Genomic DNA, 25612 nt, shown 5'->3' on the forward strand with positions numbered 1-25612 from the left:
CCATACAGAAGGGACTTCAGCTGCCATGGGGGACCAGCCCCTTTGGCTTCATCTGACACAGGCAAGGACACTGTGCCACTGTGCTGGTGCATCTCAAGGACCTGAACCAAGAGACTTTCTCTTGGCTTCTCAGACATCCCTGCTGGCACCCAGGGCTGCAGAGGATCAGTGTCTTCAGACTGTCCTTGGATCTAAGGTCTACCTGGACCTCTTAAAACATGTGACTTAAACAGGACTCGTCGTATGTGCTTGCCTTTGGGGGTGAGGATTTGGAAGGGTGGAGGAACAGAGGGACATGGACTGAGTTATGTCTTTCTACATCCACTAGCCCATTCTTAGAGGTTTGTTTTTGGTTTTTTCCCCCCAATAAATGTCTGTCAGAACCTTTCTGTCCCTCTTCTTCTTTCCTCTGGGGAAAGAGGTTCCTCTTGGTGCTTTCCCTGCTCTTCCCAGCCTGTCTCCCATTTTATACACTGGAGCCTGTTCTCCAGGAATCTGTAACTTATAATAAATTTTATTAAAATATTTGTAATTTTTTTAAAGTTGTGTTAAATGCCTGAATCTCTTGAAGTGCTCTTCACCTTGGCATGGCTCCTGGCTGGGAGTGCCCAGGAAAAGCAGGGCTCTGTTCCCTGCCTGTCCCAGAGGAAGCTCACCATTCTCACCCTTCCTGCTGGGAGGCTGTGGTGAATAACAGGAGAACCAGCACTTGCCAGGTGGCTTGTGGAAATCCCGGGGGCAATTTCACTCTGCTGGGTCGTTCTCAGCCCAAGGAGCAGTGTCATCATTTAGGGCTCATCCTTCTCCCTGGCTGCACACAGATCTCCCTCCCCTGGCTCTCCAGCAGATCTGGGCAGTGGCAATGCTGCCTCTGAGCTCCTGAGCCAGCGTTTGGAAGACTGTTCTGGGAAGGTGGAGTGGGGCCATCAGGAAAGCTAAAGCCAGTCCCCACATTGCTGATGCTTCATCCAAACAGTCACGTTTTGGGAACAAAGAGGAGTGCCTGCCCTGTTCCGTGGCTCTGAAAGTGGCTTTTACAGCAAGAGGCCCTGGCACTGAGCCTCTGCAGGACTGACGGTGAGTGCTGCCTGCTTCGAGCACCAGGACACTCTCAGGGTGTGTGTCCTCCTGCTCTGCAGCTGCTTCCTGCTTTATCTGGTGATAATCCCATGCCTGGACCCCCATGAGGTGTGAAAAGGCTCTGCCAGCCACCAGCCTGTTGGGATGTGAGGTGAGGCAGGACAAGGTGGAGCAGGACATGGGCACATTGAGACTAACTTCGGATTTAACCACTGCTCTCCTGCTAATTGCAGCAGCCTGATAGCTGCAAAATGGGGTGGGGACTGTGCTGCCAGGTTGGTCCCAGGGGCAGCTGCAAGGGGAAGGATATGATGGGCTTTTCCAGCCCTATGGGAGATGCTGGGAGGAGGGAAGAAGCACCCACCCCACCTCAAGCAGGGTTCAAGAACAGTGCAGCACAGGAGGACTGGCTTTAAGAGTTTATTTAAAATAAGTTTTGTTACAAAACAGGGTATTTTTTAATTATTAAAATACATAGAAACATCTAATCTTACAAAAGGCTAAATTTATTTTTCCCTTTTTTGTTTTTAAATAGAATACGCTGTGGAAGCGCGAGAGGAGAGGGCTGTGGTGGAAAGAGCCATCAGTGCATCCAGCAGGGGTTTGCAGCAGGAGGAAATGTACCCACAGGTGGGTGTTGAGAGGTCCAAGGGCAGTGTCATCCCCTCCCACGCCCCTGCCAACCACCATCCCCATACATAAGCCAAGAGGCTTTTGGACTGGAGGTTTGGGGTCTTTTTGTTTGTTTTCCACTAGTTTTCCATTCCAAGACCATGTAAACAGGTATAAATATTTCAAACACTTTCATCTCGACCACACTGTGATCTCTCTTGACAAGACATCTGGTAAATAACTTTACAATAGCTTCATTCGAGACTGCTCCATCCCCCCTGGTGCCGTGTACCACAGGCAGCCAGCGTGGGACCCTGGCAGCACTGGCACCATGAGGAACGGCAGCTCGGCTCATGCACAGCACCGGGGGCCTTCATGCAACAACAGGGCTTGAGAGACTGACAGGGAAGGGACCTGCTGGGATTTTTTTGTAGCTTAATTTGGAGGAAGTGCTGCTCTGAAAGACACTGGGCGGCTGCCCAGATGCACTCTTGCAGGAGCTGTGGCCAGGCTGGTCCTATGGCAGTAGCAGAGTCAGGGCCAGGGATTGGTCTGGCTCTGTGCACCCCTTCCAGCTAGATCTCATTGTAAAAGCAAAGCTGGAGAAATGGAGGGAGCACCCAGCAGCTCCCTGCTCTGGCTAAAAACATCTGTCCAGCAAAAATAAACTCACAGAGCTGAGCATCCAAGGGGCAGATCTCTGCCCAGCACCACTGTCCTGAGAGGGGGGTATGGCTGCTGGGAGACCCCGACCGCATGCTGCTCACGGTAAGAGGTGCCCTCACCCTCTGGTCATGGGTCCTGGTGGCCAAGGGAACAGCACCAAAGGCTTCCAGCAGCTGTCTCTGTGTCACTGTGAGGGGCTGGGTCCTGCAGCAGGTTGGATGCCATGGCTGGCACTCATCACAGGGGGATTGGCCTCAGCTTCCCTGAGGGGAGAGATGCATGGGTTACAGCAGGCAGGGGCACAGCCACCAGTGCCCCAGCCCTGTCTGGTGGCATTGTAGCAGGAGCTGGTACCACAAGCATTCCCAGGAACATCCCTGCACAGTCCAGCAGCCCTGCCCTGCCTGGGAAGCGGGGTGAAAGCAGGGCCCTCCACCAGCACCAGCCGCAGGCACTCACCTGGCAGCCACGGCTGCCCCTAAGTCAGGCTGAAATCGAAGGGGAAAGAGGTTCAGCCTGCTGGCATTGCCCTCCCCTTGCCCCCCCAGCCCCCCGAGCCATCAGCAGTGCCTTCGAACCAGGGCACTCTTGGGGAAATGCTAACCATGGCTAATTAGTCATTAGCTAATGAGCTGACTACAGGGCTGCTCACTCCCCACTGCAGGGCTTGCCATGGGCTGTTGGCTGGAGCCTCCTGGGACAGAGGGACCCTGTTTGGGCTCTCAAGCTGCCCCACCACCCACCTGAGGTCTGGAGCTTCCTGCGGATGGAGGCAGAGCGACTGGAGAGCTGCCCTGGGCTGGGGGATGCGTGACCCCGGCCAGGTGGTGCTGTGGAACCCGACGAGTCACCCTGGGAGGAGAGGGGACACAGCCCTAGGGTCAGGCCAGGCCCCAGAGGGAAGGAAAGGGGATGGGCTCACAGGCAGATAGTGCGTGCCTGCGTAGTGTGTCCAAATGTTCTCAGGGTGTACCATGGGGCTGCTGCAAAACAGGGCTTGGAACAGCCAAGGTGGCAGCATTGGCTGGACACTGCAGTTTGGGGACAACCTGCATCCCACCAGGTGGTTGTCCCCAGTGGAGGTGGCTCTAGGAGAACACCCAACACCTCTGGGGACTGTGTGTTGGGGCAAAGCAGGGGGGATCCCTGGGGTGAGGGTGAAGAGGAAGGGCACCAGCAGTGTCTTGAGTACCTCCAGGTGCTCCTGGCTGGGCCAGGAGCCCAGCTCAGCCTTGCGGGAGACAGGACCCAGCTCCACAGAGCGAACCCTCTCGGCAAACTTCAGGGAGCACAGCGTCTCGCTGGTGTTCTTCTCAGCAGGGGAGACCTGGCTCAGGGAGGAGCAGGCACAAAGTCACCCTGGCAGCTGCCTGTGCACCCTGGGGACTCCCCCCTAGAAAACCTGCTGCTGCTGGCCAGTGAGATGCTATTATTAACCTGCCCCTCCCAGGCTAGCCCCGTCCATCCGTGCCCAAGCCAGTGTCTGAGCCAGCTGGATTCCCTGTCACCAACTGCCTCAGTGTGAGGAACAGCCAGGAATAGCCGTGGCAGGTGCAGGGGCTTGGGCAGCCCCCCCAGGGCTCAGTGTGGGTGCCAGCAGCTGGGAGCTGGGGGTCACAGGGCAGGGGTAGAGAAGCTGCTAGAGCTTAAAATCCTCCCAGAAAAAGAGGGGATGAGGAGATTACAATATACAAAGAGACTGTGCCCATAGTGATAGCATCCATATGCAGGCAAGGAGGGCAGGATCGTGGACCTCCGAGTTAATTCACCATTCGTGGACCTCTGAGTTAATTCCCCATTCCTTGGCCTTGTCTAGGTTGCAGAGACAGGGAGAGCTGCCACTGGCACCATGATTGCAGACTGGAAGATGTCCCATGGGCGAGCCCCGTCCATTGATTCCAGCCTCCCTCCCACCTGCCTCAGCACTGGGGCGAGAAGGAGCTCAGAAAGTGATGGTGACTGGCTGTGGGGATGCAGGCACCGGGTGCCCAGCCCCTACCTGCACCATCATGAGGGTCTTGCTGTCGCCGCTGAGCGAGTCCTGCAGCAGGTAGGTCAGCTTGGAGTTGCGGAAGGGCACGTGGCCCTGCCGGGAGCGCAGGGCGTAGATGACATCGCCCAGCGCCGACAGGGATTTGTTGATGTGCTGCGCCTCGCGGAGCCGGCTGCCCTCCGCGCCCGACCGCCCGACCCGCTCCGAGCCTGCCAGGTCCACCAGGTTCAGCTTCCCTGAGGACAAACCCCACTGCTGGCATCAGTGCCCAGCCCTACACACCCCTGGGATGCCACAGCCCAGGTGCCTCGGTGAGGGTTTGCTTTGTGCCACCCACCTGTGGTGCGGAGCCCCGTGCTGCGGTCAAGGCCGCGGACGGTGACGATGAGGAGGGCGTGGGAGCGAGAGCTGTGCTCGTTCAGGTTGGTGCACTCTGTCACCCGCTTGATGTGGCCAAACTCGAAGACCTGGGGGAGCCCAGAGAGTTAAGGGGGTGAGGCCAACCAGCCTGAGTGGCACCACAAATCCCCCGTGATCCAGGGATGGCCAGGGATGTAACCTGAGCATCAGCCCCGCACGGGGTGCCTGGCCCATCAGGGTAATGACCGCTGTCAGGTCTCAGCCTGGTGATGCACCAAAGGCAGGGGGTGACAGGCAGGGCACTGCGGTGACAGCCGCATCCCACTAATCCCTCAGGAACTCTCTGGGCCCCATGCTTTTATTTTTAACCCCCTGTAGCTCATCCCATGGGACAGTGACCGTCACATCACACCCAGGGACCTATTTTGGTCTCTGTTGCTCCCCATGGCTTCAGAAATGCTCCCAAATCCAGGAGTCACACACCAAAGACCCCTCCCCAGTTCACTGCAACCCCTGCTGCCACCCTCCTGTACCCGCTGCCCCCATCTCCCCACACCTTGTTGATGTCCTCGACGCTCTGCACCCTGAACTCGGTGAGCCCAGGCACATAGAGCTGCCCGCTGCCATCAGGGCACAGCTTGATCTCCAGCTTCTCCTGCGGCTCCTTCCCCAGCAAGTCCCTGGGCAAAAGGGCACTCGTTATCATTCCCATCCCAAGGGAGTGCTGGCATCCATTCCACAGCTCAGGGCTGTGTGCCAACACTGCCAGAGCAGCCATCTCTTCCCAGGAAAGCTGCACATCCTATTTATAGACCTCAACTCTCTTGGCTCCCATGTGCCTCCTCTCACCCAATTCAGACCCCGCTCCCATCCCTGCTCCCAGTTACTCTCATGGATGAGAACCCAGGCTCCTCCCCTCCTGTGGCTGGACTAGGAAGGAAAATATTTCTCATGCTTTCAGCTCCCAGTTACAAATTCCTAAATATAGTGTCCGTGGGCAGGGAAAGGGGGGTGAAGGGGATGCCCCCACCGCTGCATCAGGGCCAGACAGTGGGAGTGATGGCACAGCTGGGAGCCTGTGTAGGCAATGGAGCTCATGGGGAGGGCAGTGTGCACCAAAAAAATTAAAAATAAATTCTTGCAGGGCCAAATGCAGTGCCCAGGGCCTTGGGACAAGCTGTGAGGTCTAGGAAGGGGTGGAGGAATGTGGGGGAGAGCAGCATGGGGTGATGTCCAGAAAAGCTTCTTCCCCATCCCTGTACCTGAGTGCCTCGTTGTAGATCTCGGCGGCGCTGACAGTGATGGTGTAGTCCCAGTCGGCCGCTTTGCCCCGCACCTCAGAGAAGAGGAGCTGCAGGGCCCGCTGGTTGATCCCTGGGTTTGCTGCTGTCCCCTGAAGGATTGAGGTGACAAACAGGGAAAACACACCCTTTGGCATTTTATTCTGTATTTTTTCTGAGCAGAAGCAAAGCCCAGGGGGATGTTGTGGAGCAGCAGTGACCATCACTGGTGCACACCAGGTCTGAGCTGGCCACCAGCCTGGGTGACAGAGACTGGGCACTGCAGGGTAGGAAGCCAAGGAAGAAGATGGAAACAAAGCCAAGTAAACTCACCTCCATCGTGTAGGTTTTTCCTGCCCCTGTCTGCCCATAGGCAAAGATGCAGACGTTGTAGCCATCAATGCAGGAGGTGACCAGGGCTTGAACCTCCTGAAACACCTGGGGAAGACGGGAGAGTGAGGAGAAAGTGGCTGCCTTCCCCCCTCATACCAGCAGTGGAAGGTAGCACCCACCTCCTCCTGGGATGCTTGTGGGGGGAAGACCTTGTCCAGCTCAAAGGACACCTGCTTCCCCTTGTGCAGGAGGTGCAGGACAGCGTCATCGTCAGCATCAAAGGTCACAGCGTTGGCTGCCTCAGGACCTTCCCCGTCCTCTTTTGTGATGGGGCGGACTCGCCCAAAAACACGGATGTTTCCTTGGAGTAGAGAAGCTGGGAGTCAGCCATCAAACACCGGGTGGGCTGAAGCACCCTGCAGCCAATCCAACCACTTTATGGGGATGCTCCCGTGTCCCTCCTGTCCCACCTCAGGGACACCACACCCCGCACACCTTTGAGCCGCACCAGCTCGTTGTGGCACTTCTTGCGGAGCTGCAGCTCCCGCCGGTACTTGCGCAGCAGCTCCCGGTTGGTGCTGTGCACCTCCTCAATGGCCTGGCTGATCTGGGGACAGTGGAGACCAGAGGCTCAGCGATCCCCCAGCACCTCCACCCCACCTGGAGGGGTGCTGAGTGGTGGTCCCAGGGGGGCTCACCTCGGCCCTGGCGCTGCGCAGGGTCTCCTGGAGAAGCAGGGGGAAGTCGCGGACCTGACGCTTCAGGCCGTTGTAGTCATGGGTGAGCGTGCGCAGCGCCGGCTGCAGCGTCAGCAGGTTGGTCCGGACACCTGCAGGCACGAGGCAGGGTGAGGGCAGATGATGACACCTCAACACCAGTCAAGCAACCCTGCCAGCCCCCTGCACCCTTCTCACCTGCCAGGTTCTCATGCACTGCCTTCATCTCCACCTGGGCACGGGAAAATGCCTCTTCAATGGCGTGGTTCTTCTCCTCCTCCATTGCCTGCATCTCCTCCAGCATCTGCCCATGGGCTCGCTCCAGCTCAGCCTCGTACATCATGATCTTGGAGAGGAGCAAGGGGGGGATGACACTGAGTGAGTGCCCACCTGCTGGCACACCCTGTCACCTGGCAAGCACCAGGCAGGTAGAGAACACACAGACCTGAGCTCGGAGCTGAGCCTCTGTCTTCTGGGAGCTCTGCAGCTGCTGCTCCATCTCCTTCAGCACCTGCTTCTGCATCCCCACCTGCTCCTGCAGGTACTGGTTTCTGGACTGGGTCTCACACAGGGCTTGTTTTGCCTTGGCTGACTCCACCTCCACTGTCTTGATGATGTACTGCAGGGGAAAGCACCCACAGATGGGGTGTACTGGGGAAACAGCACCTGAAGGGCCTGGGATGGAGCTGTTGCTGGCCCAGGGGGAGATAATTTAGGAAATCATGGTGCTGTGCTAATGTGCTCAGGACAGAGAGACAGGTGGCACCTGCAGGGCACCTACTGGGCACTGTAAGACACCCAGCCCAAACAGAAAAAATGGAGAGCTCACCTTTATCTGCTGGGGCTGGGACTTGAGGCTGGCAATGGTCTCCTGGCTGTCCCGCAGCCGCCGGCTGAGCCGCTCCTCCTCCTCGGCTCTCTCAGCCAGGGAGTCCTTGAGTCGCAGCTCCACCTCAGCCAAGCGGTTTGTCTTCTGCTGCACCTCCAGGTCCAGCTCCACCAGCTTGGCCCGCATCTCCTCTGCCTCCTGCTGCAGCTGGGACAGCTGCTCCTGCAGCATGGCGTTCTCCTGGCGAAGGACAGGACAGCCAGGCCCATGTCACCCATAGGTGCCCATCACCCTGCCACCACCACTGCCACCACCGGCGACTCACCTGCAGGTGGGGGCAGTCCCGGCACGGTGCCTGTTGCTGCCGCTGCAGCTCCCGCAGCTCCCCCTCCAACGCTTTCATCTCCTGCCGCAGGCGCTCGTTCTCAGCCGCCAGCAGGTCCCGGTGCTTCTCCGCATCCGTGCCACCCTGGGCCGGGAGTGGATGGGAGAGGACATGGAATCTCCACGCACCCCCAGGAGCCCCAGCCTGCTGCCCTCACAGCTCCCCCAGCCTACAGCCCCAGTGTGCCATTCCCAGGGAGTCCCTGCTGCCCCTTTGGGAATCACTCAGTCTGCTGCATTGATGAGCCTCCTGCTGTCCCCAGGGAGCCCCATCCCACAGACGGGCTTTCACTTCCCACCACAGGGTGACAGCCCCAGGGTCACCAGTGCCACATTGCACTGGACAGAAAATTCCACACTTTTGTTCCTCAGTGTCTCTTGGTCTGCACGGTCCAAACTGGGGGAGGTTTAATCCATCTCTGCCCACCCCGTGTTCCCTCTTCCTCCTCAGTGACCCAGAGCTCCAGTGTCCCTCAGGGCAAGGGTGGCTCAGTCCTATCCTAGTGGCAGCTCACCAGCTCCGAGCGCAGCCGGCTGATCTCCTGTGCCTGCTCCAGGAGCTTTGCCTTCAGAGTTTCTACCTGTCAACACAGACCAGGTTAACCAGGAGGCACCTCAGCAGCTTTCGGAGGAGACCCCGCGGTGCCGCCCCAGCCACAAACGTCCAGTCTGGCTCACACTTTTGTTATGCTTTAATTTTCCACCTGGCTCTGAGCGCCTGATTCACACGAGCTGATTAAAATGAGCATTAATGAAAGCTTTGCTTTGACCTTGTTCAACCATGGGTATAATTTGTCCATGTTGAGCACTAGCAGAAACCATTATTAAGAAAAATAAAAAGGCATCATCTTTGGAGAAGAGAAAAAAAAAACCCATCCATAACTGTGTTTGAAGAGCCAGAAGTGCCTTGTCCTGACCTCACAACCAGCTTTGCTCTACCTTCTCTATTTTTCTTTCTAGGAAAGTTATCTTGGTACAAAGAGGGAGCAAGAAGGCCACATGTCTGAATCCCATGGGATGATGCTCTCCATCAACCCCCATCTGAGCATCTGCCCATCTCATGGGACCAGGCTACCCTCCCTGCAAAACCAGGTGGATCTCAAAAATCCTCAACCTTTTTTTGTGCAGAAACCAGTGAGGCTCTCCCAAAACTGCAGTTATTGGAATAAACAGCAGCAGTGAGTGCTTGGTGAAGCCAGCAGTCTCATGGGCTGTATCATACTGGGGTTTACCCACCTGCTCTGTCCCTCACTTGACCACCATCCCCCAGATCTCAGCCCAACTCCCAGTTTCCCCACTCCAGAAAGCTGCCAAAGCCCTCTCTGGGACACACCTGGATATTGCCCCATCCCAATAACCAGCAAGCAACCGGCTCTCCATGGACCATAATTTAGGAACTGCTGATTAATAACCAATGCAGATGTGCTGACACGGGGCTGTAATTAATCTGGTAAATTTTCAGCCACACCCTTGCAGAGATGGCAGCAGGGTGGGCAACCCCTCCGTGCTCCTGTGCTTGGCACGGCTGGGAGCTGGAGCACGGCCGGAGCTCCTCAGCTACAGGTGGGGAACGGCGGCTGCTCCCAGCCAGGACCAGGATCCCTCTCCGTCCACTGCAAGTCTCCCTGGCTCTGGCTGGGGGCCGAGCGAGCGCCGAGCGCCTGAGCGGGAAAACCCCATTTCCATATCCACTGAGGGAGATTATTAAGCTATTTTTATAAGTATTTTTAGGGGAGGGGAGGTACTGAGAAGAAAAGAGTCGCGGCTTGTTCCGGGAAAGCCGCCAGCCCAATCAGTTGGCGCACACGCCGGAGCCTGCCCACCATTCCCTGTGCCGTGGAGCCCAAAAACATCAATGTTCCTTCTTCCCCTACCTGCTCAGGCATCTCCAGTTGCATCCTGCTCTCTGGACGTGACAGGGACTCCTTGGCAGCTGGATCTGGCTCGAGCCATGGCCCGGCCATCCCCAAGATTTGGAAGTTTGAGCCAGCTCTTCACTCCAGCCGGCGTTGGCTGCGCTTGCTGCCGAACTGGCGAGCGCAGGGCCAGATCCCGCTGCGCTCACACTTGTGTCATGCAGAGCATGCCAACCAAATGCAGGACAATTACCTCCTCCTTTTTGACACCCGTGGAACAAGCAGAACCTGACTGTAACAGCTTCCACAACAGCCACATGCAAATCTCTTTACGAACAGCCAAAATTTCCATGTCCCTGAGACGACCCAAGTACTTGTGCTGAGGACATGCCTGCATCAGTGCAGGAGATGGTTCTGGGGGCACGTGTCACAGTGGCCCAAACCTGTCCCTTCATCAGACAATTCTGTGCTTTCACATTCACTTTCCACCTGCTGAAAGTCACTAAAATTAAACTGCTAGGTTGGTCTAACATGCTGAGCACACGACAGCCGTCCTGTGCTGAGTGGATGGGTGACTGGTGCAGAGCTGCATCCTGATGCCCAAAGCCCTCCTGGCCATGTCATGTCCACAGAGCCACACAGCCTTGTCAGCACCACTGCGGTGTCACTGGGGACTGCAAGCATCCCAAGGGAGGCACAGCTAAAGCTGGTGCTCAGGAGCACCCAGCAAAGAAGATGCTCAGTGATGGAGATCCTACACTCCTTCATAGTGCAGCCATCACTAACTGATGCCACAGTGCTCCAGCCAAGCCACAGCCTGAGGCTTAAGACCCTGATGGACCCCCCTTGTGTCACCCTGTCCCCACCATACCTGGCCTTGCAGCTGGAAAGAGAGGGAGAGCTCGTTGTTCTCCTGGGCAGCGAGCTTCTCCTGCAGCTCCAGCAGCTCCTCCTGCAGCCGCAGCTTCTCCTTCTGTAGATGTGCCATGGAGGCCATCACCTCCTGGATCACGGGGAAGGGCCGGGCCGTGGACAGGCTGGCGCGTTTCCCACCACAGAGCCTCCCTCCTACAGTGTGAGCAAAGATGGAGCTGGTCAGGACACAGCCATCTCGCTGGGGAGCAGAATGCCAGCCATGGGGAGTCCCCAGGGGCTGAGCTACAGATGGGAAGGCAGGAAACTGGACTTGCACAAGTCCCAGAGAGCGCAGTGATGTGTCAGAGGCGCATCCTGAGTGCCAAGGTGCTCACCAGAGCAGGCCTGGCTAACAGTGGGGTCCAGCTGGGTGGGAGCCAGAGGGATCTGCTGATGCCAGCAGAGCATCCCAGGCCACAACACAGAGCACCTGCCCACAGCAGTGCACCGTGACCCAGCCCCATCACACGCCGAAATGCTGCTGCCTCGCTCAGATAACAACCGCCCTCAGCACGGCGCTGATTCACCCCGGCATCCTTTCTTCTGAATGAGCAGGTGCCGGTGGAAAAGCAGTGTGTGATCATGTCATTAAAGTCTGCGTCATTACACACAAACATAATGGAAGCAAAATTTAAATTATACAGGTACCCTGAATGGCCATATTGCCTAATCCTTATGTGTTTGGCTTTCTAACCTTCCTAATATTATTTTAAACATCACTTTCTGCATGTTAATAGAGCCACCAGTGCTGACAGAAGCCAACCTGGCCGTACATCAGAGCCTGCCAAATGACCTGGTAGTTCCCAAGAAGCAATGAGCTGGCGTGACTCATTCCCATCGTGGGATGAGGCAGTGCGGCGGCAGGACTGACGGTCAGGATCCCGGCTGCCCGGCGCCCTGCCCTGCCCGCCGTGGATTTCATCTGCTGCCACCAGAAACCTGAGGTTTCACAGGCAGGAGCTGGTGCTGGGAATCACTGTGCTGCCTGCGGGAAGATGCTGCCTGCTTCATGGGAAAACGTCCTGAATGCAAAAAGAGAGACTTTTTTGTCCGTGAGTCAGATTTTCTACCCCTAAATGGAGTTAAGGAGGCAGCTTAACCCGCAAAAGATGAAATGCTGGGACCACACCACAACTCTGCTGCTGACTGCATGCCATGGGACCTATCCAGCAGTGGCTGCAGAAGCGATCAACAGGTTTTGTCTTCCTGCCATGGGCTGGATACCCCAAAAGAACACTGTCAAGTGCTGGCTTTTCTTTCTTTCCATGCTGAAAGCTCAGCCCAGCTCAGGCAGAGGACCATGGTATTTGCTTTAAAATCAACACACAAAATACCCAAACAAAAAACAAAAATCCCACCCCAAAATCTCCAAAGTTGTCAGGAACACCAGCTTTCACCCCCTGGAGAGTGTGCAGGGGTAAGACAAAATTACAGGAAGCACCAGGCTCCTGTGGACACACCGCATGTCTGCACACATCATTCACACTAATCCTGGGCTAGGACCCAAGGCAGAGCCAGGTTGAGAGCTGCAACACTCAGCTGCAAGTCAAACTGCCAGGCAGGAAAATCCCCACAGATCACGACTTCCTCCACACTCCAGCACCTTCTTCCTGTGACAGCATCCGTGGGAGAGGAGACACCGACCAGCTCTGTGTTACATCTCCCCCTGGGCAGACGTGCTGGTGGTCATGCGTGGTCCGAGTGTGGCAGGCAGGGTGCACAGGGACCCTCCTGCTTTCCAAAATGCCGAAATTTGCAAATTTCAGAAAGCCATTTGGAATGATACCTGTTCCTCAGCTCTGCCTTGTTACCACTGCCAATCAGACCCACGTCCCCCTTTTTTCCTGCATCTCTGCCCCTTCCCAACCACTTCCACACCTCAGGAGCTGCTCTGGGATGCAACTGGGGACCAGGCCAGGAGCAGCTCCTGAGATGTGCCCTGACAAGCTCACACAATTCAATCCTGATGGAGACAGACAGGAAACTATGAGACCTTGGGATTTCCTGACCCTGGCACAGCCAAGCATGCTGCAAGCATTTCCACACACGTTACATTTTCCTTAAGAAGGAGGAAACAGCAGCGGGTTCATCGGAGCTCACCTGCTGTGTTCATCCAGCTCAATAATTCATCAGTCCCTGTCACCAGCCAGCAGCTGGCTGGTGTTGGATTTCTCCTGTGACCTGTTCCCACAGTGAGCGCAGCCACACATCTACGCGCACCGCAGAAGAGGAGATGTTTCCTCGACACTCACTGGCAGATACCAAGCCCTCATTCCATCCCATCCCTCCTCCTGAGCACCCAGCACTGCATCCCTGCTCTCCCCTTACCTGCTTTCTCCAGGTTCATGGTGGAGGCTGCCTGCACCGCCACGGCAGCCGCTGGCTCACGGGGGGCTGCAGGCGGCTCCTCCGTGGCCGGTGTCGGGACCCGGTGCCGCGGCTCCTGCCGCCGCTTGCACGTCGTGTCCCGCAGGGCCTGTGGCAGAAACAGGTCAGGGAGCTGAGACAGTGAGCGCCCACACCGTGCTGGACACGGTGCCAGCAGCTGGCACTTCACGGGGCTGGCCAGGAGGAGCAAGCGGGGCAAGAAGTGCAGAAGACAGAACAGCAGAGCTTGGGGAAACCCTCCCTCCAAGGGAGTTCTGTGTTGGGAAGCTGCCACAATGAACTTATCATGTTTTTAGTTCTCCACACAAAAAACTTCGCTCAGCTTGGCCACACAGCTATAATGAATATTTCCTATTTTTCTCTCTATGGCCTTAAAAACAAAGAGACTCTGACTTGCAGGCATGGCTCATGTCCTGTGGGATGGAGCCCAGCTCCAAAAAAATCAGAAATCTGAAAGGAGCTTTCATAAGGCTGCTATAAAAGGGGATGATCAGCCAAGCTCACCCTGCTCAATAATGCCTTTTCTTTCTTAAATCTTATCTCAGAGCCTGTGGCATCACCCCACAGGCCAGTGATGCCGAGGAAACCTCACTCCAGCAGAGGGGCAAATACTGGTACATGCCAGTAATTTGGAAGGAGGCGACAGCATCCTCCTGGAGAAGCCGCGTGTCTGCGGTGCCTCTGCATCTGAGATTCCAGAAGGGTTTTGCCGAAGGGAATTCATCAAGGCTAGTGTGTGATAAAGAAGGTGTTTTCCTTCTTTTCAAAGAAGGAGAATTTGAATGATTTGCCTGAAGCCTGGAATGAACTAGTGGCAGCTACATCAGTACATGGTGTCCTGACACTGTCCCTGGCCGTGGCACCCTTCCACCTCCTTCTCCTCCATCCCACTGGCAAACACCACCTCACGGCACTGCATTTCCTTATCACACCTCTGCCTTGAGCTCTCCTGCCAGCATGACCCAGAAGTGACCCAGAAAATGCTATTCTGTTATGAACACTGTTCCCCATTGATGCCTTTTCACTCCCCAGAGATGCTTTTCCCTCCCTAGCCAGGCAGCAGCTCTGCTCGAGGCACATGCTGCTGGGGTCCAGACACAAACCGGTTGTGGTGAGGGAAGGAACCTGTTGGGTCCCACCTGGATGGCCCAGATGGGTGCAGGACATCCTCCCCATCACCCTAAAACTGCCCTCCCCATACATTCCTTGGCTGGCTCAACATTCCTCACCTGGAGAGCCCGGCAGAGCCCACGGGGGTTTGCAGTGTCCGGCCAGCTCACGCTGAGGATTTTATGGTGAAGCAGTGCTGGTAGCAGAGGAGCCCGGGGAGAGGTGCCTGCTCCGCCCCCAGTGCCGAGCCTGTCCTGCCCACGGCCTGAGATGGAGCAAAGAGCATCACTGGATCCACATGGGAGCCCAGCACAGACACAGCCTTCGGCCAGCTCAGCAAACCCACCTCCTCCTCCTCCTCCCTGCTGCCGCCACCACACCGGTGTGGCAGAGACTGTGCATGACTTTTATTAAAAATGTTAATTATGTTAATTAGAAAAATTAGCCCTCCGGGGGGCGGAGACTGGTTGCCAATGACTAGTAATGAGAACTCAGGGTGTAGCTTCCGTCTGGCCTCTGCAGGACCAGATCTGTCCCCCACCAGTGATATCCCAGCTCTACCCCTTGCCAAGCTGTTCCACTTCCTGCGATCCCATCTCGGAAAAGCTGCCAAAGCCAGCTTGCATCACCAAAACCAGACAGACAGACCCTGACGGTGTCACCTCCTTCCACTGCCCCCAAATATTTCCTTCATTTGTCAGGCAGCCAAACCCAAAAGCAGCCAGGGCAGCACTTCCCTGTACTGCTGAGCCACTAAGAAGGAAACAGCAATTCAAGGAACCTTCTCCCATGTCTGTGTCCTCCTCTGCTACAGAAAAAGCAGCTGGCAAGGGCTACATCCCACTGCTCGGGGACCCTGTGCCCCCCACAACTGTCTGCCACAAGTCCTGCCACCATTGCAGGTGGCCAAATCTCTTCTCCAGCTGGCAGGGAAAAAAATCAAGTGCTCACAAATCAAACCTCAATAATGCAGCCTTTTTCCCCTAAAATCACCTGGAGGACGTTGAGCCAGAGGTGGAACCAATGTCTGGAGGGAGAAATGCCCTTATGAAGTTAGTCCATCACTCTGGGCTTCTTCACAGCCACTAATTATCCATAACATTTTGCACACGCCATGAAAATTGAGTGTTTGCAAAGTGCTGGCAAATGCCCGGATAGCAGGGGATGAGTTCCCCATCCCAGCACGGGCAGCAGCAGCCGTTGGGCAGAGAAAGAGCAGAAAACCCTGGCTTTGGAGGCTTTGGTGCCAACCAGCATTTGGCTGGACTGGCCCAAGCGCCAGAGAAGAAGCTGGTGCCCAGAGAAGCGGCTGCCAGCACAGAGGGATGGCAAATGCTGAAGCCAAGAACAAAAGAAGTTCAAATACAGGGGTTCAGCCTCCACCTTTGCCAAAACCCATTCAGAACCATTGGTGAGGGAGGTGGGAAGGGCTCTTTCCCAACAAGCGGCTGCAGGTTGGGGCAGGCAGCTGCCCGCCTGCCTGCAAAGCAGCTCAGCCGCCACAGAGCAAAACTCCGACTAGACTCACCCATGGGGTCCCTGCGCCAGGGAGGGATAAGAAGCCCTTCCAAGAGCCGAGGCTGGCAAGAGACAAAGGGCCCGCATTCAACCTGCCATGCAGATCACTATTTTCTACCTTACATGTTAAATTTTAACCTTTCTCCCTAAGTTTCCCGCTGGGAAGGGCCAGGAGGGAGATGGAGGCAGCCCTCTAGTCTCACCAGCAGGCTGCCCAGAGCTTTGTGCCTGCTTCTGAGTCCCCGTTTCTCAAATCTTGACCTTCATCCGGAAAGAAATGTGAAAAATGCAGGCTGGCCTGTTCCCAGCCTCTCCTTCCCCAGTGAGCAGGGTGTGAGTGCAGCAGGCTGAGCCCCAAGGGGCAAGGACAAGCCACCATGCTGTACTCACCGTCCGGGGCAAGGTCCTTGGTCTTCCAGGCGGCTCCGGCGGAGGGCCCGGATCCCAGATCCCAGGCGGTGCGGGATGTGATCATGGCACGGGGGTCCCGAGTACAGCAGCACCTCTGCGGAGAAGCGCAAGGACGGACATCTCAGCCGGTCTCAGTGTCCAGCTGTAAATCCCAGTGGGACGTTCTGGAGCAAAACACGACGGTAGCACCGGCTCCGACTCCCGAAACCCGCAGGAAGTTGCATCAATCCCGTTTTATGCTCCCGAAAAGGCGATAGCCCCGGGCTCCCTCCGTGCTCCCAGCGGATGTGACATAAACGGTGTCTGTAATTAATTTACTCATTCCTGAAGCCTCTCCAGGCCCCTCCTAACCTCGGGCTGCGGCTGACTTTAGGGAGTTAGGAACTCCGGGACCACGGGCAGCCCGGCAGCCGGGCGGCACCGCACCCAGCGCATCTCAGCGCACACAATGCCCTGCACTGCACCGCACGCTCCGCTCCGCTCCGCTCACAGCGCTCCGCACGGCACCGCCCGCTCCGCTCCGCTCCGCTCCGCGCACACCGCTCCGCACTCCCGCACCTCACCGGGGCCGCTTCGGCGGGGAACAGGACACGGAGCCGCCCAGCCCACCGCGGGGTCCCTTGTTCTCCCGACCGGCGGGACCCGCAGCGGGGCGGTCCCGGCGCCGGTGCCAGCGAGCAGGAGGCGCAGCCCCGCTCCCGCTCCCGCTCCCGGTGCCCGTGCCACCGCCCGCCGCGGGCTAACGGGGAGGCGCGCTCTCGCCGCGCCTCGGGCGCTCCGTGCCAGCGCTCCCAGCCCGCAGACAAAGGGAGCCCGGGTCCTGCCCGGTCCAGCCCGGCTCCCCTGTGCCGGCGGTGCCGGTGCCGCCCCGCGGGGCCACTCACCGGGCGCGGGGCGGCGGCAGCAGCGGGGCAGCCGGCACCAGCCCCGGCCCGTCCCCGCCTTCCCGGGCACTTCGGTAACGGAAGCGCCGAGCCCCGCCCCGCACTCGTTGCCACGGAAACGCGTGAAAGCCCCGACGGGCGGCGGAGGCGGGGCTCCCCTTCCCGCACCGGGCAGCGGCGGCGGCCCCGGGGCTCCGGAGGGGCGGCCCGGCCCGTCCCGGCTACGGAGGGCTCCCGGTGCGTCCCCGGGGCACCCCGGCCCCTCTGCCCGGAACTCTGGAAGCACAGGGGAGCCCCGGTGTTCCCCGTGCCCTTCCCAGGGCGGCCCGCCCCCACCGTGCTCCCCTGACCCTCCCTTGCTGTAGTGCTGGGGGCTCCCGGTGTGTCCCGGGTACTCCCGGTGTGTCTCTGCCACTCCCACCCCAAGCCCGGTGCTCTTCAGGGAGTCCCAGTGTAACTGCATGCCCCGTGTGCACCCCTCCTGGCATCTCTCCTCACGGTGACCCTGGGGGACCATGGGGACAGTGGTGCTGATGACCTACACACCAAGGACCCGCCTACCCAAACTGTGCCCTCCTCACACTCTGCCGCATCCCCACCGCTCCCAAGCATCCACTGGCAGCAATGCCAGCTGGCACCCCAGGCTCATCGGGCCCAGGGACACAGATATCACATGAAAAACAACCTTTTCCTAACCCAGAGGCATGGAGAAAACAGCCTGACATGCCAAGACCTCTACAAAAGCCCTGGTGTCAGAAAGGCAACAGAAAATCCAGCTTTAAATATAATATATACGCATTTTTAGGGTGTGATTTGTATCTGCCTCCCTGTATTGCACACACAGCCCTCACAGTAATGGCTGGTTTGGGTGACACAAGTCACTGATGACTTGTTCACAGTAATGAACTGGCAGTACCGGATATTTCCCATGACAAAGCTGCACTTGGCATCCTTGGTGGTGGCAGCGGGTGCCCCGTGCCGATGGCTCACATCCACATGCCTGGCAGGCTGACCTGTGTCCCACGTGCGTTTGGGGATGCAGGAGTGGCTGTCCCTTGGGAAAGGAGGGTTTGATGCCAGCCCTGTGCTGCGCTCCCCGCAGACCACCTGTCCTCCTCCTCCGATCTCGCCACACCCAGTCACAGCCTTTTGCTCACTCCTGACCAGCTTTGGAGCAGGATTTAGCTTTGTCCTTTCATCCTGGCCTGTCCCTCTTGGACATTCTCAGATACCCCCGTGAGACACTGCTCCACTCCCTGTCACGAGCCAGCCACATGCTGAGGGGTGATAGGGGTGGGGAGGACAAGCTGCTCTAGCCACTCACCCCAGAGAAAGGGGGCTGTGAAGGGTCACCTCCATGTCCCCATGCCCCTGGCACAGACACTTGCCCCTGAGAAGCCAATGCCATCCTGGCCTGGCAGCTGCCTCCAGCTCTGCACTGTATTTGCCATTCCCCTGCAGCCAGTGAAAACCTCCCAGCTTCCTCCCCCTTCATCGGAGGTTTATTGGCATTCCCAGCATGGAGCCTGGCATGGATGGATAGAGGTGTGTGTGCCTATAGACACACATCCATATGTACATACATTTACCCATGGAGGCCCTAAGCAGTGTCTAATTTGCATGAGTAGCCCATTATCTGTGCAGCTCCTGAGGCTGGTTTGGGGATAATATTGACACACAGAAAGCTACTTTCCCCTTTCCGATAGCAACTGTAAAGCCATATCATCGCTGACTTCATTTATGAGCTGTAAAGAGTAAAATAAATGTTTATGTAATTTACTTTAACTGGTAAGTAATTTCCTGGCTTTTGAATGCTTCAGGTTTTTAATGGTATTGCAATTATGCAAAGCACATAAGTTGTATCAATTACATCAAGTAAGTCTACATTAAGCAGGCACATGCATGAATTTCCCAGTTTAGAAGAATAACTCAATGAATAAGCATGGAGCAAAATCTGAGATGTAGGAAGGGTTCTGTGCCAACAGCCCTATTCAAATAGTCACCTGTGAGCATTACAAAACCCACCCCTCCCAGCTGCTGGGCTATTTTTGGCAAGGACATCATGGCTCTCTGGCAGGCCCAGCACACCAGGAACAGGCTCTCCAGGCATCCAGAAGTGGGGTTACTCTGGCTGCACGCTGCTGGCCAGGTACCAGCTCCCTTTCCCTCCACTGTGATGCTGTTTGGCTCAAAGGAGCACTGTGGATCCCAGGGGATGCCCACTTGCTGCTGGACATTCTGGGGGGCTGCAGGCAGGGGACACACATGGGAGCCTGTGCAGGCAGCAGCACTCTGCTCGTGCCCCCTCTCTGCAGGGATTCACCCACGATGGCTGGGATAATCTCAGCCTGGTCCCCCAGCGATGCTCCCATCCTCCTTTTCTTGGCTGTCACGTCTCTGTGACCTGAGCGAGCACCGGCTGACGACATCGCTGGAGGTATTTTTAGAAATGCCGCTTTGCAGGCAGGCAGAAGAATGGCAATGAGGAGCAGGGCTGGCTGCCAGCAGCACCTCCTGCCAGCACCCGGCAGGTAGCAGGAAGGCTCGATACATCGTTGACCATCAGTGCTAAAACATCTGCCCTGCATGGACAGCACCAGCCCGCCACGGGTCACCCTGCCCGGGGACAGTGACCTTGGCTCGGGTTTAGCTCTGCTTTTAGCCCAGCCTGTGCTGTAGCTGAAAAGCATCGCTGCCGCGGTGGGGTGAAGTCAGGCAGGTTAATTTGCCTTTTACTTGGATGAAGGGAAGCTCCAGCGATCGAAACACATCACCGAGTGGGGCCCTTTGTATTGGGTGTTTGTTCTGCTCTGAGCAAATATTTAACCTACATTTGTAAGACAGCTAAAAAATCCCCCAAATGCCAGAAAATATGTAACTCCTCCTATTCTTCCTTCGAGCAACCCGATAACCTGGTCTAGGAATGCAGGCAGGAGCACACCTGATACCTGAAACCAATTGTATGTTGGGACGCTCCCTGTAGAGAATTCCCACCAGAAGAATCAGACAGCGTGAGAACGTGTCCCCAGAGCACAATTAATTATAAACCATCTCATTATTCTAATTTTGCTCCTCCTTGAGGAGGTGAGGGGATTTCTCGGCTTTGCTGAGGCATGGTTTGCCAAGCCAACATGAAATGCTTTGCAAAGTAGGAATGAGCCCCCTGCATTCCTACATTCCTACATTGCCATTTCACACAATGACAGGAGTTTTAATTAAGTCTTAGCATGTTCCTGAGAAATTTAATACTATTTTAAAGTTCCCTAATTGCATTAATTCAGCCCCGAGGCTCTGATCCTTGCGATAGGGTTATGTGGAACTGGGTGGAGAGCAGGAGCTGGGCAGGGGTGTTTCAAGGATCGCTGCCAAAATCCAACACACTGGGATTCTGCTTCGGCTGGTGGTGGTGTCTCTGCAGCTCAGCACCTTGGCCAAGCCCCTCGAGCCAGTTAGGCTGGGTTTGGGCAGCCCAGGGCAGCCCAGAGCCTGTCCACAGCCAAGGATCTGTCCGCTCCGGCTGGGAGCTGCTGCATGCCTGGCTCAGCTCTGCCTGTGTCCCCCATGCAGATCTCCTATATATCAAGCAAATGGCAAAAGCAACACGTTTTTCAACCTGCTACATTCAGGCAGACAAAACCTCTGCTGTGCTGGCAGCCAGGGCAGTGCCATATGAGATGTAGCAGCCTTTGGGTGGGTGACTCTTCCACCCTTCCGAATTTCTTATCTCAGACTTCAGTGCACACCATCTAACCAAAGCTCAGCCTCCTTCTCCCTTTTACCTACCTTTTATCTTTGTCATATTTTTCAGCTGGCTTCAGGAACAACTTGGGTTTGGCTTTAATGCCTGTGCCTTGCCTAAGCAAAACAGTGCTGGGCTCATCCTGTGCCTCTCTGGCTGCTGGGGAGTGGAGAGCTGCTCTGTGGGAGGACTACAGCTCACCTCCTAAGTCATTAATGTTTCATGGCATTAATCAACACAGGCTCCTGCTTATAAAGCGCTTCTTAGAAACAAGGCTAAGAATAAGCACGAGGTGTCCTTGCTGAGGCTAAACCCTCTCTGCTGGCTGGGGGATGCCCGTGCTGGTTGGAGCAGACCCAGAGAGGGGGCAGCTTGACACCAAGTGAATTCCATCCAGGCTATTTCAACCAGCAAATAAAAATTCTGGCTGTACTGGAAAGATGGCTGCATGCCAGGAGGAGATCCTGGTCCTCCTGGTCTGGAAGGAGCTCACCAGCACTCCCCCAGACAGTGCTTACAGGGCATCCTTGGGACCCTCCACTTGGGACCTTGGGTGCTTTCTGCAATTCTTTCTAACTAAAGAAATGTCTGAAGATAGAACCTGCAAGTGGGCATTTGGAACCTTTTAAGAATTTTACTACTTCTGGTGCTCATTTTCTCCTTGAAGCCAAGCCCCCACAATGCCACTGAGCCTGTTACCCTGGCTGGGTGACACTGGTGACAAGGTGTGCAAAGGAAGGCTTCCCTCTGCACAGTCAGAAAGGAGGGGAGCCATCTCTTTAAGAAATAAATTCAGTTCTCAGCAAACCCATTTATTTTTAGTGCCCTCCAAAATGTGCTTGTCTTTGGAGAAGAAACGAAGCAAACACAGTAATTCTGAATAATTTAGGGAATAGAGTTTTGGGGCTGTAGTAAATGGCTGTGCTATGCTGGGGCTGGAGGAATGCAGGGCTCACTAATAACATCCAGCTGATTAAGGCATGGGCAGAGGTAAATCAGTGAGAGCCTCTGCAGGGAAGAGGGAAATATCCCTGTGGTCATAAAGCAAATGCAGCCATGCGAAGGAAAATATTGTGATGAGCGATGGGCTCAGCTGCATCCTGGCTGCATCGCGAGAGCTGCGCCCAACAAAGGGATGAATATGCAAACGAGGTGGGATATTCACCGATGGAATTAAACAGCTTTCCTGCTAACCGGCTTTGACTGCTCGATATCCAGCTGCCTGCAAAATCCCACTGCGAGTCCATCCTGGCATGGGCACAGCACGCTGGCCCCTCAGGTCCTTGGCTCACTCCGTGTCACCGTTCTGTGCCCCAGGAATGCTCAGCAGGGGTGGTCTCAGGGCTGGTGTGTGATGCTGGACCAACGCTGCCCTGCAGCTTTGGCACCAGGGGGATGGGAACAGGATCCTCCCTGGATCACCGACACCCACCATGGACAATGGATATCCCAGTGCTCACACTGGCAGCAGGACACCAGCAGAGATCCTTCACCACAGCCCGGGCCCAGCCCTGCCCAGGTGTCCATTTGCATCCAGTCCCCCTTTCCCTGGCACCAGAGGGATGCTCCGACTGCCTCCACTCACTGCTGGGTGATCTCTCCCCTGCTTTTATCGACACTGAGCTGCAGCATTCCAGCCCACCCCATGCTATCACAGCTTCCCACTCACCAAGGAAAAAGGCTGAGGGCTTTTGAGTTTAACTTACTGGAGCATATTTCATGGTAATTTAATTATTATGGACATAACTGGAACCTGATTTTTTTTTTTTTAATTCTAAGGTGCAATTCAGATGATGAAGAAAACTGCACTCAGTTAAGAGTGAGTCACCAAAGACATCCATGAATCTACCTGCCAAAATTTTACAGGAAAAACGATGTTTTCTTGTTAACACAAAAATCGATACAGAACTACCACAGCCACTCATCCTGTTTCAAAAAAACCCCAAAATTTCTTGTTCCTGTGTTGGTGCTTCAAAGATTCTTTCTCAGCAGACTATAGAATTACAAACTCCACACGCAGTGCTGGGATCTGTCCTCAAAGCAGGCTTTACAGCCAGTAAGGGTCTTCTGCTTCCTGGCTGAGCCAAGGGAAACCAGGGAAGACAAGCAAAGGAAACACTGAATTCCAGCCTCCTGCTATGGTTTAGGGAAGAAGGAGCAGCACAGCACTGTGCAAGACTATTTTAGAACAGAAAAGTTTTACATCTACGCCCAATGAATATTAAACAGCCACACGCTTCAGCTCTGCTGCCTGTGCCCGGTGCCGCGTGAGCAGATTTAATTTCTCTTTATGGAGAGGAGCAGACCCACACCCAGATTTTCATGCATGTGCCTTAGAGGTGAACGGGATGTGAAGGGTGAACCCGAGTCTTCTCTGCCAGGAGATCCCTTCAGCAATCACTCACAACTGGAAAAACGAGGAGACATTAAGGAAAAGCTGGCAGCGCAGGCAGGGTTTATGCAGACTGACATGGAATAACTGCCAGCTTGCTGGGAGCTTCATGTAAACCTTCCTGGGCTTTCACATCTGTTTGCAGATCCAAGAGAGGTGTCAGGTGAAACAATAACGATGAGATGGAGAAGGAAATGGTACACAAGGTGGGAGCAAGGCATGGCCAGGGCACTCAGTATCCCAGCTGAGGTGGGACCAGGGCTCTCTGGGGCTCAGGCATCTCTATTCAGTTATCTTCACCTTTAACCCACTAGACAAAATGTGCAGCTGAATTAACCCCCGCGGAAGTAACAGCAAAATAAACATAGAGCCTGTGTGAAAACATCCAGGGATGTTTCATGAAAACAGCTCCAATCCAAAGGCATTGAGATGGTTTTCATCCCCAGCCTTTGATTTTGACACAGACTATGCCCTGCTTGCCCCCAGCCCCCACCACTGCTCTCACCTGTGGAGCCATCCAGGGCAACCCTGGTCCTGGGCACTTTTTCTGGAAGCATCCTCCTCCACAGGTGAGTCTCCTCACGATGCCCATGGGTCTGCAGAAACCCTTGAGGCTGTGGCGCTCACACTCCTCACCGTGGGCAGGGATGCTCTCCACAGCCTGCATCCTGCTCCTCCTGCTGCTCCCCCAGTTCCAGCCCTGCACCGACAGTCCTGCCAGCACCCACAGAGTGTGCATGGCTCAGCACAGCCTGGGAAGGGGTGCTGAGCTCTGGGTATGGTCCGTGGGGAGCCTCTCTCAGACACCAGGAGCGAGCCGGGCTGGCTGATGCTGGCAGCAGCTCCCTGGGGTGGGATCCTTCCCCGTGCTTTCCCACACGTGGTGCCACAGGGCTGGCACACCAGCATTGAAAAATCGTTGTCTTTTCATCAGGGGCTTTGTTGACTCTGTCCCAGCCTCAGGGGTCCCTGAGTGAAGCCCCCCTGCAGTTCTCCTCTTCCCTGATTACGGACCAGTAAATGCTGTTGTAAAGATGGTCCCTAACGTGTCCTAGATGGACCCCAAAAGGTCCCAGTGCTGGTGCAGAGACAGGGTGGTGGGACTCCCCAGGGATGCTTCCCTCGCTCCAGCCTCCCCAGCAAGCTGAGGCAGAGGATGACTTCTGCACCCAGTGTTGCCTTCCCCACTGAATTTCTCAGCCCATCTCTTGTGGCTCTATCCCATCCGTGGTAGAGACAGAGATAGCGCTGTCCCCTCTGCTCCCATCTGCCAGTGCATTAAGAAAATGAGAGCTGATTAAAGTCCATCCCCTCCCGAGCACCATTGGTCCCCAGCAAACTGCTGACACCACTGATGTGGGGGCAGCAGCAGACAGGTGGACTTCCCTCTGTCCACAGACATCCAGTTTTAGATGGGTTTGGGGTTGCTTGGGTCTCAGCATTTCCTATGGTCACAAGAAGTGCTTTAACTGCAGGAAATTAATGTGTTAATTTGATTTTCTTCTTTTCTATTGCCTGCTAAGAGGTTGGTTCAGGCAGTGCCTCTCCTTGCAGCCCTGCTCCTCCACTGCACACTATGCAAGGATGCCAGGATGGGATAGGAAGGAGCTTCTGGGTACCCACAGCACCCCATTAACCCACAGCAACTGGAAGGCCCCTGTAGCACCAAAAAGTCTCCTGTTTCTCAAGGCAGGCCAGCTGGAAAGCCCCATTTCCCTCCCATTAATCTCCACCTGCCAGCACTTTCTAGAAGGCAGTTAAGAACATTGAAACTGGGGAGATTTGCAAAATAAACAGCGATCAAAGGCAAAGCCCTGGGTTCCTGCTCCGAGGGCGTCTGCCAAGACACACAGATCGTATCAGGCTAATTTACAAAAGGAAAACCGCCCTAATTAGTGTTCAGGAAAGCACTTTAATGAGAAGAGCATTAGTGCAAAAAGCAAGAGTGCCAAGAGGTCAAGCTGCTCCTAATGCCAGAAAAACAGGAAATGGGGCATAGCTGATCTCTGCCCACCCAAGCCGCAGCACTAATTTCTCATTTTTTAGTAATATCTCAGGCTATTAGTGAGGAATTTAGAAAACCCGGAGCGTAAAGCCCAGTGGTGGCAGGGCAGAGCCTCCTTCGGCAACAAGCTCTGATCACCGC

General features: G+C 55.7%; 1 protein-coding gene across 4 annotated transcripts; it reads right to left on the minus strand.

The window, feature by feature from the left end:
- Window positions 1-1487: 1487 nt before the first annotated feature.
- Window positions 1488-24148, minus strand: KIFC3 (kinesin family member C3). 4 transcript variants are annotated; one of them, XM_068203050.1, is made up of 22 exons: window positions 23972-24148; window positions 16431-16545; window positions 14642-14787; window positions 13353-13500; window positions 10981-11177; window positions 8769-8834; window positions 8195-8338; window positions 7870-8109; window positions 7486-7659; window positions 7239-7386; window positions 7023-7153; window positions 6820-6931; window positions 6504-6685; window positions 6325-6429; window positions 5974-6104; window positions 5268-5391; window positions 4689-4818; window positions 4358-4587; window positions 3551-3685; window positions 3102-3210; window positions 2818-2846; window positions 1488-2621 (listed from the first exon to the last, which is right to left on the minus strand). In XM_068203050.1, the coding sequence occupies exons 1-21, from the start codon at window positions 24131-24133 to the stop codon at window positions 2842-2844; spliced, it is 2934 nt and encodes a 977-aa protein (XP_068059151.1). In that variant the 5' UTR covers window positions 24134-24148; the 3' UTR covers window positions 1488-2621; window positions 2818-2841. The 4 variants fall into 4 exon arrangements, with proteins under 4 accessions (XP_068059151.1, XP_068059150.1, XP_068059152.1 ...); XM_068203049.1 differs by lacking the exon at window positions 2818-2846; XM_068203051.1 differs by lacking the exons at window positions 2818-2846; window positions 23972-24148 and adding an exon at window positions 17336-17440.
- Window positions 24149-25612: the final 1464 nt, after the last annotated feature.

The sequence above is a fragment of the Anomalospiza imberbis genome, chromosome 12 (assembly GCF_031753505.1).
Source record: "Anomalospiza imberbis isolate Cuckoo-Finch-1a 21T00152 chromosome 12, ASM3175350v1, whole genome shotgun sequence".
Taxonomy (NCBI): Eukaryota; Metazoa; Chordata; class Aves; order Passeriformes; family Viduidae; genus Anomalospiza; species Anomalospiza imberbis.